Source organism: Penicillium angulare (assembly GCF_028827245.1).
Source record: "Penicillium angulare strain IBT 27051 chromosome Unknown utg000004l_segment0_segment0, whole genome shotgun sequence".
Classification (NCBI taxonomy): domain Eukaryota; kingdom Fungi; phylum Ascomycota; class Eurotiomycetes; order Eurotiales; family Aspergillaceae; genus Penicillium; species Penicillium angulare.
The window spans coordinates 7,254,153-7,268,890 of NW_026623163.1; the positions used below are offsets into that span (position 1 = coordinate 7,254,153).

The 14,738-nt window shown below is 45.2% G+C and overlaps 6 protein-coding genes across 6 annotated transcripts; all 6 read left to right on the forward strand.

Moving 5' to 3' along the window:
* Nucleotides 1-679: 679 nt before the first annotated feature.
* On the forward strand, nt 680-1,831 carry N7478_006603 (uncharacterized protein; the record flags this gene model as incomplete). Its single annotated transcript, XM_056922817.1, has 3 exons — nt 680-785; nt 976-1,667; nt 1,826-1,831. 3 exons carry the CDS (start codon nt 680-682, stop codon nt 1,829-1,831), a joined length of 804 nt encoding a protein of 267 aa, XP_056780854.1.
* A 13-nt stretch (nt 1,832-1,844) lies between these two features.
* Nucleotides 1,845-3,578, forward strand: N7478_006604 (uncharacterized protein; the record flags this gene model as incomplete). The annotated part of the gene is made up of 2 exons (XM_056922818.1): nt 1,845-1,998; nt 2,125-3,578. 2 exons carry the CDS (start codon nt 1,845-1,847, stop codon nt 3,576-3,578), a joined length of 1,608 nt encoding a protein of 535 aa, XP_056780855.1.
* A 1,410-nt stretch (nt 3,579-4,988) lies between these two features.
* Nucleotides 4,989-6,350, forward strand: N7478_006605 (uncharacterized protein; the record flags this gene model as incomplete). Its single annotated transcript, XM_056922819.1, has 1 exon — nt 4,989-6,350. The coding sequence occupies one exon, from the start codon at nt 4,989-4,991 to the stop codon at nt 6,348-6,350; it is 1,362 nt and encodes a 453-aa protein (XP_056780856.1).
* A 2,972-nt stretch (nt 6,351-9,322) lies between these two features.
* On the forward strand, nt 9,323-9,863 carry N7478_006606 (uncharacterized protein; the record flags this gene model as incomplete). Its single annotated transcript, XM_056922820.1, has 2 exons — nt 9,323-9,375; nt 9,641-9,863. The coding sequence occupies 2 exons, from the start codon at nt 9,323-9,325 to the stop codon at nt 9,861-9,863; spliced, it is 276 nt and encodes a 91-aa protein (XP_056780857.1).
* Nucleotides 9,864-11,416: 1,553 nt separating this feature from the next.
* On the forward strand, nt 11,417-12,607 carry N7478_006607 (uncharacterized protein; the record flags this gene model as incomplete). Its single annotated transcript, XM_056922821.1, has 1 exon — nt 11,417-12,607. One exon carries the CDS (start codon nt 11,417-11,419, stop codon nt 12,605-12,607), a length of 1,191 nt encoding a protein of 396 aa, XP_056780858.1.
* A 602-nt stretch (nt 12,608-13,209) lies between these two features.
* On the forward strand, nt 13,210-14,580 carry N7478_006608 (legume-like lectin family protein; the record flags this gene model as incomplete). Its single annotated transcript, XM_056922822.1, has 6 exons — nt 13,210-13,305; nt 13,366-13,389; nt 13,492-13,562; nt 13,636-13,717; nt 13,800-14,060; nt 14,140-14,580. 6 exons carry the CDS (start codon nt 13,210-13,212, stop codon nt 14,578-14,580), a joined length of 975 nt encoding a protein of 324 aa, XP_056780859.1.
* Nucleotides 14,581-14,738: the final 158 nt, after the last annotated feature.

Sequence of the window (14,738 nt, forward strand, 5' to 3'; positions counted from 1 at the left end):
CATTAAGATGGTTTTTGTGCTTCTGCACCGTCATCGCTTTGTTGAACTTTCCTTCTGCTATTGGCAATTGATAATTCTACTATGCTGTCCACATATAAAGATCACTTGCATGGACACTTCTCACGAGAATCTCGCTCTAGAACATCAAGTTCGCCCCATAACCTCTCCACTCCTAGCAAAAACTCATTCTAGGAATTTTCGATGGTGCCTTGGTCCTGACGGAATCTACTGAAGCCTTGAAGGTGGGTATATTTTGTGATATAGAATATAGCATGTGAATTACCAAAAGAAAGGTTAGAAACCCCATGTATCAACACTCATCTGACAATTATATGATATTATCAATTTAAATAATTCGAAAAAGTATCACAAAGCTTTTTAAGAAAAGACATCGCCCTTATACTTAGCACATTTAGCTTATGGACAGTCGATGACAACAAAAAATCTTGATTATTTACAGAACATCTGCTACGAATAATAATCATTATTATCCCGGTGTGACATATAACATACGAACAGACAATAATCACGTCCCGGGTATAGCGAGCGACGCTTGGCATTATGCAAGGTTGAATGCCCAAGCGGCTAAGGACCAGATGCCCAACTTGAATCTTTTGAAAAAGAACCATGGATTCAAGTTGATATCCAGTTGATTGGCTTTATCACTTCATATACCACTATGGATATCAATAGTATAAGTACTCCCCAGTTGGATGATGACGGCAAGATGTCGTCTGCGAATAATGCCCCCGAAAAAATGAAAAGCTGGCAAGATCGTCTATCAGGTAAAACCCTACTTGAACTAATGACTGAGATCGAATTTTAGCTTACCAATATGCACCTGTTATTATATGACAGAGCATTGCAGACTGGCGAAATTAGGACCTCCTGTTTTTAACATTGTTTCTGATCGTCGTGGTAAGCTACACGTCTTCCCAATACGTCACATTTATTGAACTCATGCCTGTTCAAAAGGAGGCCGTACCGCGTGGTCATCCACAGTGACTGTAGGCGGACAAAACATCGCAGCTAGATACTGGTACGATGGCCAATACGTCAACAATGCCAAAGAAGATGCAGCAGAAATAGCTCTAAGCCGGATTAATGTCAGTCCTGCTCTTAAATCTTTTGAGAAAGAAGGTATCATGTACCCCGAGACCAGCCTGGGCTATTGGACGGACCATACCGTAGCCCAGCCCGATAGAGCTAGAAAGCCTGGAATGAGCTCTCAACGTGTCAGCCAAATGAGTGACCAAGGCTTCACCAAATTTGCCTCCGACTTAGAAAGTATTGGCCAAGAGGCATCGACGATCACGAATTACAGGGCTTTAAAGTTGTCTACAAAATGTGAACTTGCACAGGCCATGGGACGCTACAGACCAAACTCGGCTCTCTCGGATTTATTCACCCTCACTGGAACTCAATTCAATGCAACAGCATTATCTTGTGGTGAATATCTTGAAAAGAAATTTCCTCGGGTGGCTGCAAAACTTCTATCGAGAGTTCAAAAAGAACTAGTTGAATACACCGTCAGAGGGCCAGGAAAGTCACCTTCTTCGACGAACAAGAAAGAAAATGCAGTCCAAGATTCTGAAGATGGTCAAGATGGCTTTAAAATCAAATACCTCACCATTACCGGCGCAGAGGAGCCTGCAGCAACTTTAGAAGTGTGTGGAGTTGGTGACCTTCTAATAGATGCCGCCATAGCCTTTGCGTGGTTGATCTCAGCAATACGTCCTCCCACCCGGGAGGGCATACAGTTGTCGACATTTGCTTATGCTATAACTGAAGATACTATCAAAAGAGGTCTAAATCTAACCAACAGCCGTGAATTAAACATACATATGACCCTACTCCCATTGCAAGAAGCCAAAGGTGGGCTTTGTTGGAATGGGATGTTCAAGTCTATGGTGGTTGTATATGACTGTTCATATGAGGATTCCTTCGAAAAGAAGCACAGGCTAGGACACGCAATGAATATGTACAAAACTACTAGAGGTATGAATATTGAAGAAGCGGCCGACATTTAATGGAAACCTGGCTGGTTTCCAATGTTTCATACTACTCATCCTCACGTACTATCATTGTTAAAGGGGTTCAAGTTGTACTAACATCAAAATATAGATCCGCCGACGCCCAGAGGGCTCGAGATCAGGCTTCCACTCTTGCAACATCTAGCTGCTGTCGAATACCAGTTTGAGCACGAGGATGGCCTTGCATTGCCAGGGATCTCCACACTTCTGGTGGCCACCAATAGATTTTGCAGCAGAGATTCTTTAGTCACCCTAGGCATACAATGGCATTTCATCGAAACCGATGATGAAGATCCTCTTGCATATTACATATCAGAGCCGCCTATCTCATGGGAACAGGACCCACCAACATTTGAAGAAGCAGCCGATGAGAAAGTTCGACATTTCGTGGGCTGGTACGAGAGAGCAGACATTAGGCTGGGCAAAGAGGCGCCTCCGCTCAATATCTGTCATTCAAGATTGGAAAGAGCGGGTCCAAGACCAAAGTTGAAAGGCTTCAATCTTGGAGGCAGTGGAGGCCAGTATTTCACAGTGAGCGGCGGCATGACGTATGAGTTCCAGGAAGATACTGTGAAGTGTGGCACAAGAGCAAGTGCATTGCCGGAGGTGATTGAAAAGGCGAACAAGGCACCAGTGATTCTGTATGATGCCACAGAAAAGCGAGGTTGGCTTGTTCCAAAGTTACTTGTTCTCCTAGCGATGATAACTGTCTATTTGAGGGAGTTCGGGTATGAAGGACTACCACCTCTTGCTGGCAAGAGGTTTTCCGAAACCAGAAATAACATTCTTCAGCATACCATGCAGGGTTTCTCACCAGTGGGCCCACTTGACAAGGAGACATCCGAGAAAAATAGCATCTTCTTTCTCGACCTCTTTTTGGAGTTGTATCATGAAATAACAACAGCCCAAGCACATTCCTTCCTAACGCGTTCAAAACTCCAAAAACTTTGCGGAAGAAACTCAGTTTTTGGATTTGACTTTTTGGAGATGGCTAGAAAGGGCAACGAGTCTGACCAGTACGGTATTTATAAGACAGCCCTCGATGAGCATCACGGTGGCTGGATAAAGCTCATAGATGATCGAATAATTCCGGGCGTCATATTTTGCAGTGGTTTGGGAGATATTATCCAATGTGATTCGAATCAACTGCGGAATTGCAACCATTGTTCAACAATTCCTCCAGGTCTGTCGTATCTGGCTGCGGATGCCTCGTGCCTGGCGATAATTTATGATAAGGGAGATAAGCCTGGATGGGAGTATATTGGAAAGAATTCCGCGGCAGCTTTTCGAAATTGTGACAGATGCGACTCTTTCAATCACCGTCTCCACGCAATCAGGCCCTCGAAGATATCTGATCAAGTCATTGCTAATATAAGGAAATTTCCAAAGGGTGCGATAGTCATCGGAGATGCCATGAAGTCTAATCTTCCCCAAAGACATCCACGCTCTTCTATAAGCTATCTGTCAGCTATTCAGGTGCCGAATGTTTCATCTCGGAATGGAGCCAAAAATGAGACCGATGTCCCATCGTCGGTCGCAGGGTAAGACGTCCACTGAAAATTGATCCAATGCAAGCATCATGCCCAGGTGTGCTATATAGTATATTCCAAAAAAAATGACACGATTTTTGAAGAGAAGAGCTACTACGAGGGTCCTGGAATCGTTACTGTTGGATCCAGTAATATGAACAGATTGAGTTGTAGAAGGAAAATAAGTTTGGATATATATCTATTCAGCCAACAGTGCCCTCAAAATGGGCCAAGCGTAACCTCCAATGGTTACTTGAGGCGAGAGCCAGGGCATATGAAAGGATCAAGGCTCTTAGATCTGGACAAGTTACAGAAAGTATATAGCCTGCTTCTATGTTCGAGGAGACGACTGAGCATTTCCTGCTGGTAGGTTGGAGGAAAAGACTGGTAGAGCTGGTAAAGCTGGACGGCCCGCCATAAAGCCCCCAAGAAGAGCCTGAAGGCAGCCAGTCCAATAGTTCAACAGGTCTTGACTTTGATATCTCTGGTGCCGACATAGTAAGATTCACTCACTGGATTGACAACAGACGGAATTGGAAATTTTTTCATTTGAATACTAATACTTTCCAGCTATCTAAATTAATAGGCCTTAATGCTGAACGGCCATAGTTTATCACTCCACAAGAAAGTACTGCGATGTTTTATCTTGGATTTAATCCATGAATAGACCACAAATAATGTCGCGTTTGAGCTTCTTGCTTCGTTGTTTCTATTCATCAGGCGAGGAATTAAGTATCATGAGTAGCCAATCACAACTTGCAGCGGGTAGAGTTAGTGTTCCAAAGTCTGCGCATAAAACCTGTCAAATGCACCTGGGCACCTTATTCCTTCGTATTCCAAGGACCCGCTTTGCGTTTTGCGTATCTCCAATGCTCCCTTTCTTGATTATCGCCCCAAAATTGATCAAATACTAAACGTTACTCGGTGGTATTTCGTTTAGGTGGCGTATAGTCTGACGTGGGGGCCAGTTGGAGGGGTCACCTGTAGGGGCCAGATCTGGGTTCCCGACTTAGGTACCTCAAAATGATGAAGCTTAAGCTCTCCTAATAGGGCAAGTAAAAGAAGAAAGCAGGGTTAGATTGAGTGCGACACTGAAGAAGTGGATATGGTGGCGGCTATCTAGCTTCCAAGGTTTTCAGTCCGTCCGGATGGGACGTTACCCACTGGCATTCACCCTGTGCAGCATGCGTCGTTTTGGCCCCAATATGGAGTACACAGGATGGAGCTTGAGGCCACATGTTTCATTTTCCAGTACTGTGGAACGAAGGATATACGGCCATCGTATACAGTCTTTACATCTGGTATTTTAATTGGGTATATGATACGGGCACATCCCATTTTTTAGACTCAACTCTTCCAGCAATTTCGTTGCCCAGTGTCACCCACAAGTTTTGACAATCTCCCTGCAAACGTGTACGATTCAATCATGTCGTGGACTCAGCAAGATGCTTACTGGAGCCGACCCTTTGACTGTCATGATGAAATGATGCATTTCCTCCGTGCTCGGGGAAAACGCTTCAACAGTGAGCATTGGATGTTCATGCTGACTGCTAAGATTGGATTCCCACCGGCGGACAAAGATATTGTTGATCAGCTCCGTACCGCATGGAAAGCACTGAGATTCACTCATCCTGATATTGCTCTTGAGGCTCATCATGACGAGAAGCGGTACTATCCAGTTACCGACGAGCAGTCGCTAGAGTCATGGTCTAATGAAACTTTCCGTGTCGAGGCTGAATGCTCCTCCACGGATGATTTCTTTGCCAAGCACCGCCGTGCACCGCCCCATGCCAATGCAACCATTCACTGGATCCCTGCTTCAAGCGAAATTGCCCTAGTCTCATCTTATATGTTGTGGGATGGCCGGGGTGGTATGCTCATGCTGCATGAGTTTCTATCTACTCTTGAGAACCCCGTAATTCCTACGGTGTTTGATGGAGCCGAGGCCAAGAAGCTTGTTCCTTCACTGGACGAAGTTATTGGAATGCCGGCCACGCCTAAGCCCGAATGGAATAAACGCGGAGAGGAATTGCTCCAGCAATACATTCGGGCCCAGCCATCAATTGGCTTACTGGCGCCTGGCGATCCCAAGGCTAAAAAGCCACCCACTGAGATGAAGAGAGTTGAGACTGTCTTCGCTCCAGGGGAAGCAAAGTCTATCCGCGAGGCCGCGCGCAAGCAGAACATCTCAGTATCAACTGCAGTTCAAACCGCAGCTATCATTGCGGTGACTGGTATGAATGACCGTGCTACTCAGCCAGAAAACTTTGTCGCTTGGACATTGTATGACCTGCGCAAGTTTCTCGAGGCGCCTTTCAATGGTGTAGAGCATGCGCCATCTATCCGACTAGGCTCTCAGCCTCTTATTGTGAAGGCTCACGGCTCTTGGTCCGATATCTCGAAGCATGTGGACAAATTGAACAAGTTTTCATGGGATGTGAAGGAGAACGATGAGATGTTTGTTCGTGATCCCTTCAACCGCAGGGCTACAGATATGCTCAAGGGCGCCGCAGCGTATCCAGACTTGGCGCCAGCTCCTGGAAGTGAGCCATTCGTCACTAGTATGGGTATCTTTGATGACTACATCAAGCATGAATATGGCCCTTACTCAGTTGAGGATGTCAGTATTCTATGCCAAACGCTTACTCCAGTTACCAACCTCCACCTTTGGTCTTGGAAGGGGACCCTGCATGTTAGTATTAGCTACAACGTGGCACACTATGATTCGGATACCATCGAAAAATATCTGGCTATCGTGAAAGATACTCTGCGCAAAAATCTGCTATAAGTCTTTCTGACAATGTCAAATTGTGAAAGCTCTCAAACTTATATGGAGCCGGGCTTTTGCACAGATTTACCTCTATTGGGATCTTGATATGCGGAAACTCCAAGTACAAGATCATATTTGCAGAGCCTTCTATGCGACGCCAAATGATTAACTGTTTCAATATCTCCACGTCTTGTCTGTTGCCCAAGTTGTCCACGGTTACCTATATTCAGTGAAATTCAAATACAATCAATGAGTCCATGGTTCGATGCGCAGATATAAGCTCTATCCTTTTAAAACGCACCATAAAAGCACAACTTTTGGAGTAAAGTGGCAGAAAGTTTATCTAGAATTCGGCTTCTGCTGTGGAGTCAGCTTTGTTTAATGAATCCATAGGCCCACACTACTTCAAAGGTTATTTTCATGTGTTGCAATCACTGTAATTGGCTGCACAGCAAGGCATGTACTAATTCGAACGATATTCTCTAGGTGTTCGTTCTAGGTGTTCGCACTGCCAATATCGTGGATTCGACAACTTGAATACGATGATAACAGCTCAAAAATCTGACGATATCGTATCGTAAACAGGTCTATTCGGAATTTTGCAGAACCGATATAAATTAGTATTAAATTGTAGTCTACCTATAAAAGAGAAGCCTGTCCCTCATTTTTTTTCTCTTTTCTCTTGTTGCCGCTCTATTGTATGTAGTCTATTTTTTACTCCCCTTCCTTCTTTTGATTGTCTGACTGTCTTCCGTATCTCAGGCTGGCAGCGAAATCTTGAAACCAGCTTCGTTAATTATCCCCTGCTTACCCAGGGCGAAGCCGGGTATCATATGGAGAAAAAAGAACAAATTTAGAACAAATTTCGCTTTTCTCAGTATATGTTCATAATATCGAGGGGAGATGCCCTTCAGATTTCAATCCACTGCATTATAAATATCCGCGATATCAGCGATCTCAGCGACGGGAACGTCGTTATTTCTACCATCTCAGCTACAGGTATAGTATTCGATAGTCCTTTCTATCTATCCGGTACTATATTCTCCTGTTTCCTCTCCTCCTTTCCTTCCTTCTCCTCTGCCTCTTCCTAGTTATCTACAATCTCTGTATGATGGAGTCTATCATGAATTAGTCAGAACAGACACGTCTTGCATAATTGATTGATCACATAATGTGCAAACAAAACAAGGATACAAAAGGACTCTTCCAAACCGGAGCGCCACCTTCGATTCATCGGCTTTGATCGAATACTCGACCTGGATATCAGCCGATATGACTTTTGTGGGGGAAGGCCCAGGGGCGGGTGGGCCAGCGGGTGGACCAACGGGTTGCACTTGAGAGGTACATAACAAGCTCAGCTCGAGCCTGTAGAATCACTAGCCTCTGAAGCTGTTCTTGTATTTCAGGTATCAAAGTTCTGCTCGTCTGGAATCAGGCGTGATAGGGCATAACAGGGCAAAATAAGGCACTGAGCCCTTCACTAGCAACGAGCGCCTTGGCCCGCGGGCCGCTGCGCCGTCGTAGATCCCGTGCATATAGGTTATGCTCGAATTGGACGTGTTTGCCTGTAGTATGACTTCAAAGTGCGTAAATAGCGCTATGAAGAATTGAAACTTCTCGTATTTAGTAAATTGGGGGCTTTATAGTACACACCCGTGAAATCCCACAAGGGATAAAATGTAATTGGCATGTTTATTGGCTAAACCCCGAAGTAATTACCGACTACTTGGATTGGGTCGTTCGCAAGTAGATCTAGATGTCGTATTTCACCTAACCCCTGGGGGCGAGGCAATACGGATCTTCACATTTTTCACGCCAAACTTGTAGTCTAACCTTTCTTCGGTTCAAATTTAAATGAATCATTCTTTGCAGCATAATACACTGCTATATACGGGGTGCCCATATGAATAATACTAGAACTAGTAATCATTAGCCTGCTTATAAAATGCAATGAAGTTTAGAATGGGATTCGTAAGCCATTCAAATGTTGTATGCCCTGGACTCGTGCTAGCATGGAGATTCTGGTTCATTTCAGTATGTATATCAAGGGATGTCAAGATGATTTTCTTTCTCTCTTTTCTGGTTGCCCCAGAATTAACGTCATATTGCATTGCATTTATGACCGCCCCCAAGTTAACCCTGGCCCTTGGACCCTATTATCACGAGGCTAGATGATTAAATTCAGCCAGGCTGTCTACTAATGCTTTCTCAGTTTGCAACGCCCTCAAAAGTGTCTTTTCTCTCTCTTTGCTATCTCTATCCCTCATCAGGAAACATAACCACGACCCATGCTTTACTATGTCATTCCAAGATTTGATGCCAAACAAAATCAGTCATAGCCATGAGGTCTACGTGATTGTTACAACTATATTCACTTTCTTGGCTACGCTCGCGGTCATATTGCGACTAGTCTCTCGACTGCTCACTTTTGCGGTGAAGTGGGATGATTGGGCCTGCATTTGCGCGCTGATATTCTCATATGGATGCCTTATAACCGCGGTCCTTGATGCCGTTGTCGGTCGCGGTGGCTATGATTTTGATTTATATAGTAAGGCAACATTGGCCAAATACCTCCAAGTAAAACCCCCTCGTCTCCTCGAATGGTTCCAACTTTTCTAGGAATTTTGGCTCCTATGAAACTGATCAATGCTATTAACACCAAGTAGATCACCTTGGCTGGTAATATGCTATATGTCGCTAGCGTCACGCTTTCAAGGGTGTCTATGCTTCTATTCTACCAGCGTATTTTTAGCATCAAAAGGCCATTTCGAATTGCATCTTGGATTGTGGGGTTTCTGATCTCCAGCTTCTTTTTTATCGGTGAATTCGGCTTAATGTTCGCGAATAACCCAATTGACGGACAATGGAAGGTATGGATACCATCGGCGAGTATTGGTGTATTGCCATTCTGGATTGCCCAAGGAGTCCTCGATATGGTGTTGGACTTTATTATTCTCTCTCTCCCGCAACCACTCGTCTGGAATCTCAAAATGAATTCCCAACGAAAGCTTCTTCTATCTGGATTGTTTTCTCTTGGGGGAGTGTAAGTTCTTATGGTCCAAGTTTTGGGACTATGCTGACAAAACTTCCTATAGTGTGTGCGTCGCGAGCATTTTACGTCTAATATATCTTGCTGAAATAGACCTAAATAATGCCACAGGTATGTTGAAACCTTCCTTCCGATCTTATACACCATACATACTATCTCGCCACTAACGGTTCGAAGCAACTGAGGTCCGGACTGCTATTTGGCAATCAGTCGAAATTAACGTCAGCATTATATGCTCATGTCTTCCAACATTCCCCAGTTTAATCCGCCACTTCCGGAAAGACTCACAGAAGAGTAGCTCTGAAGTACATCTAAAGCCCTCCGAATCGGAGCACCGCTCGATAGACAAGGTCCATCACGTTCATAATGAGAACACGACGTCGGGCTACGTGATGGGTGATCTGGGCTCGGTGCACGTGCAGAAAGATTTCAGAGTAAATTGGGACAGGGAATCACAGTCATATTCTGAATCTACTGGCTGATTATCCGTGTTGATGAACTCATTTCGCGCATATTTACCCTGGGAGCTTCATGTAACGTTGCTAAGTTCGCCATTCGAGGGCCAATTACACATTCTAAATTTTATTTAAGGCTTTTCAAGAGTGTATGATCTTAAACACTCAAAAGAAGCTATTTAATCACTTTTGTTCACAAGCAGTGTAATCCTGACCACTTTACCCCTCAGCAAACGACCTACAGCCAACATCAAAGAAACCTCACTTACCCACTGTTTTTAAACCCCCCAACTCACAACTTACTTCCAAGTATTGTATCTATATATGAGTCCTAGTCCTATTTCTAGCGACTACTTTGCGTTTTCAAAGCCGGTTCAGAAATTATCATATAATCAGAAATTTTGGGAGCTGTTCAGCAGAACAACTGGAAGCCAATAACAGAAGCTTTGTGGAGAGATTACTTGATTAATTGATTCGTCGAGTAAACATCTGGCCCCCAATGTGAGTATTCCTAATCATTCCTGTCCATCGATACAGCTCAGGGGACAGAGGCCCACCCACCGAAAAACGAACGGTAATTGCCACCTTCATACTTCTCGGGGTTTTCACAAAGAGCTTTCCGCTAGTAACAACGCCTATCTTATCGGTGCTGTGATTGGGGGCTTGAAAATGCGCAAGACTTTCGACACTGCGAATGATGTTCTTGCAGCTTTCCTTGTCACCTTTGTCATACCATACCTTCTTGTCAACCCTGGCCCGAACACGGGTCCAAAGATCGGGTAGATCTTTGCGGCAGCCGGTTATTTATACGAATTCTTTGGGTTCTTTTCACGCCAGAGCTCAAGGGGATACCTCTTGAAGAAGTGGATGAGATGTTTGAAGCTAAGATACTAGCCTGGCAGTTCCATAATTCCACAGACTACTGATGCTGGTCGTCGTTTGGTAGAATTGGGAAATCACGACGTAAATTCAATCAACGACGAAAAACTAACTTTGAATCACGGCAAGTAGGGTGGATTTAGGCTTTTTGCGTCGTTTCTAGAAACAGGCACTGGTTCATATTGGTGCGCATTCCCTCCACTTGGAGCGGTTAATAAAGCATCGTGTCAATCTATTACCTCCACTCCCAGCACTTAATTCTGAGATGTCCGATACGAACTACTGTTAGGGGTTTCTAAAATAGGAATAGGAAATTTCTAGTATAGATCTACTGCAAATCATTACTGAGATGCCTAAATGGGGGCTGAATGTCGTGTGGCTCATCGGCCCTCTTTGAACAATTCCGCCCCGGGGGTGTTGTCATATGGGGCGACCAAGACTTGATCTATACGATACGACGCATCCGTTAAAGCCGAGTCTCTCCACAACAAGTTTTTGCCCGAAGTTGATATCTTTTAAAGCCACTTGGGCAGTATCTCCTGATTTTTCTTTCTTAAGCCTTGTACTGAACTGTCACCCATCTCCGTTGATATACTTTTATTCTTTGTGGTTGTCTAGCATTTCCAAGGTAATGACCTATTTATCAAGAAATATAACTGGTATAATGATCTGACTTGTTTCATTAAGAACCCTATCAGAATATGGATTCAACTACCCATTTGGTAGATGCCAATCCGTCACCATACAAAGAGTTATTGCACCCATTAGAGAGAGTTGCAACCCCGCCACTCGACCTTGAGTGCAACTCATCTAGCACACCCAATCCTGATTATGATTCAAAAGACACATCACCACAGAACTCTAAAAGGTCTTCGCCAGTGCGCCCAAAACCATCTCCACTTCAAGAGATCCACACAATAGCCAAAGGCGATGCTTATATCAATGAAGAAGATTATGCAAAGGCCGTGGAAAACATGCAAAGCTCAGATATAAAAGACCTGGATACAATCGAAGCCATGGCGAAGCGCGCGTTGAAATATCACGACCAAGGAGAATATAAAAAGGCGGAAGAAATCGAAACCGAAGTAATAGACCTCAAACGAGAAGTATTCGGCGACGACCACCCTACCACTGTGGTTGCTATGAGGAACCTTGCTGCAACACATTTCATGCAGGGAAAGTATGTCGAGGCAGAAGATCTTGGTATGGAGGTGATTACTATCGGGCGAAGGGTAATGGGCCTTGAGCATCCGGAAATTATTATTGCCATGACAAATTTGGGCGCTGTGTTCTGCGCACAAAGAAACTATGATGCAGCCGCGGACGTAGGCCAAGAAGTGGTCTCCCTAGGACGCAGTTACCTTGGTGTTAACCACCCAGATACTATCATGGCAATGACAAATCTCTCCTTGGTATACTTCCAACAAGGGCGATATAATGAGGCCGGAAACATTGGCGTTGAAGCTGTCTATCGTGGACGGGAGATCCTGGGAGATCGCCACCCACAAACAATCAAGGCAATGGGAAATCTCGCTGCGACATATTACGAACAAGGTCGGCTTGAAGACGCGGAAATGACAGGCGTTGAAGCTGTCACCTTGGCCGGCTATGTTCTTGGCGAAGACCATACCCATACCATTCTTGCCATGTTAACCCTGACCAAGATATACTGTGCGCAACAAAAGTATGGGGAGGCCGAGCAAATTCAAACCAAAGTGGTCAATATTCGGTGTGATACTTTGGGAGAAGATCATCCGGATACTATCGCAGCCAAGAATATCCTCGCGGCGACACAAGCAAAGCAAGAAGACGCAGTGAAACCAAAGCGGTTCTCATGGAAGTGGGCTCGCCATAGGCGACAGCAGACATGGGTACATATTATGCGCGTTTGATACGTTGCTTTGAATTGCAGATAATGAGATTTTGTATTTTTATGCCGGACATTTCAAATACTATATCAAGGCTCTCTCTTGCTTGTTTCTTGTAGTCAAAATATTAAAAGCATCTTGTCAACATGTCCGGCGATGATGTAGGTAAATGTGCGAATTATTGCAAGGAGCAATCCGATTGGAAACAAAGGGATAGCTTGAATATCATCGCGGACAAATGTCGAAAAAAAATAAGTCTCTCTGTTGTTGAATGAAGCGGGGATGGTGGGATCCCTAGGCTCTTCATGTTGACACTATTCAACTGTGGCTGGTGAACTCGGGGTGCCCTGCTGCGCCACATGTTACGTAGTGGACACCTTCACCTTCAATTGTACACAACACAACCTCGCGTACAGTCTCTCGCGACCTCGTCTAGCTCTTTTTCTTTCCCAGTCTCTCGGTTCTCGGCATTCGCTCTCTCGATCTACTCTCCGCCGTTTTTCCTTCCTTATTTTTTGTTCACAATTTCCTCTGGGTTCTCGGGTCCTGGCGACACCGCAGCCCCATCCATTCCACCCCCGGTCTCTCCTTGTACTGCCCTTGCAATTGGGCTATAATTTGAAAACATGCGTCTTCCGACCTTATCATCTCTCTTGTGCCTTATTGGCCTGGCCTCTCCGCTTGTCAACGCCTACGATGACCCCAACATCAAAAGCATTCCTGTAGGACTTGTTGACACTCCGCATTTCCGTTCAACTGTACTAATATCATTTCTGATATAGCTCCGAACCCACAGTCTTACCTCGGTATGATAACTCCTACAGCTCTATAAAGCCGCTTCTATTCCAAATGGAACTATTATGCTTGCAAATTGCGTGAAGAATGCCCCCGATTAACACTTGCGACAGCCATACCTAGATTCGGATTTCCAAAGCCGCTGGTTCGACTTCGGAGGAGATGCTTTAGTTCGGGCTGATAAGTGAGTATGCCATGGGAGATATGAGGAATATTCATTCTTTATGGGCTTTGTCGTATACTAATTGCTACCCAAGGTACATCCGTCTTACTGCCGACCGTCCCTCGCAACAAGGATGGATCTACTCTCGCGTTCCATTGACAGCAACCAACTGGCAGGTGAGCAGCACCAGTCCATGCGCCGAATTCCTATGCTCCAATATGGTAGAAGCCGTACTAACTTACTCCATCTTTTCAACAGATCGAGCTGGAGTTTGAGATCTCCGGCTCTGGTACTTTGCACGGTGATGGCTTCGCTCTCTGGCTCACCAAGCAGCGTGCCACACAAGGCCCTGTATTCGGCGCCACGGACAAATTCGAAGGTCTCGGTATCTTCTTCGACACTTACAAGAACAATCGCCCTGGTGTTACCTTCCCCTATGTAATGGCCATGATGGGTGACGGACAGACCACTTATGACCAGGCGCATGACGGCAAAGCCAACGAGCTTGCTGGATGCTCTGTAAGTTCTAGTCTCTACGCCTTTCCTTAATGATTGGCAAACAACAGTGACTCTAGCTAACACAAATATTCAACTCTAGGCTCGCGGTCTTCGCAATGCCCCAGTCCCTACCAAAGCTCGTCTTACCTACTTCCAGGACAAATCTCTCTCCCTTGAACTCCAGTACAAGACCGAGGACTCTTGGATCGAGTGCTTCAGCCTCAGCGCCGAGGACAGCAACATTGCCATCCCATCTGTTGCCTACCTCGGTCTTTCTGCCGAGACTGGTGAGCTGAGCGACAACCACGACATCATCTCTCTCAAGGCCGAGAACTTGTACTCGGTAGGCCGCAAGGATGGCGCCGGCAACCGTGGCTCAGAAAAGTCCAGCGGTCGTGGTCGCAGCAGCCCTAAGGCTAAGAAGGAGTCGGGCAGCTGGACTTGGTTCCTTTTCAAGGTTGTTTTGTTCTTCGGTGTCGTTATTGGCGCTTACTTTGGATGGACTGTTTACCGCACCAAGGCGCGGTCCTCCCGCTTTTGATCTTATTTCAAGATTATCGGCCAGCTGCAACGCCAACTCTTTATCCTTTGAAAATTTAAGTTGACCCATTGCGCAGCCAGCTATCAAACGATTTGGTCTTGCATAGCCTTTCTATCCCCCGTGTTTATTTTGGTTTCGACTTACAACAGTAGGCAGCT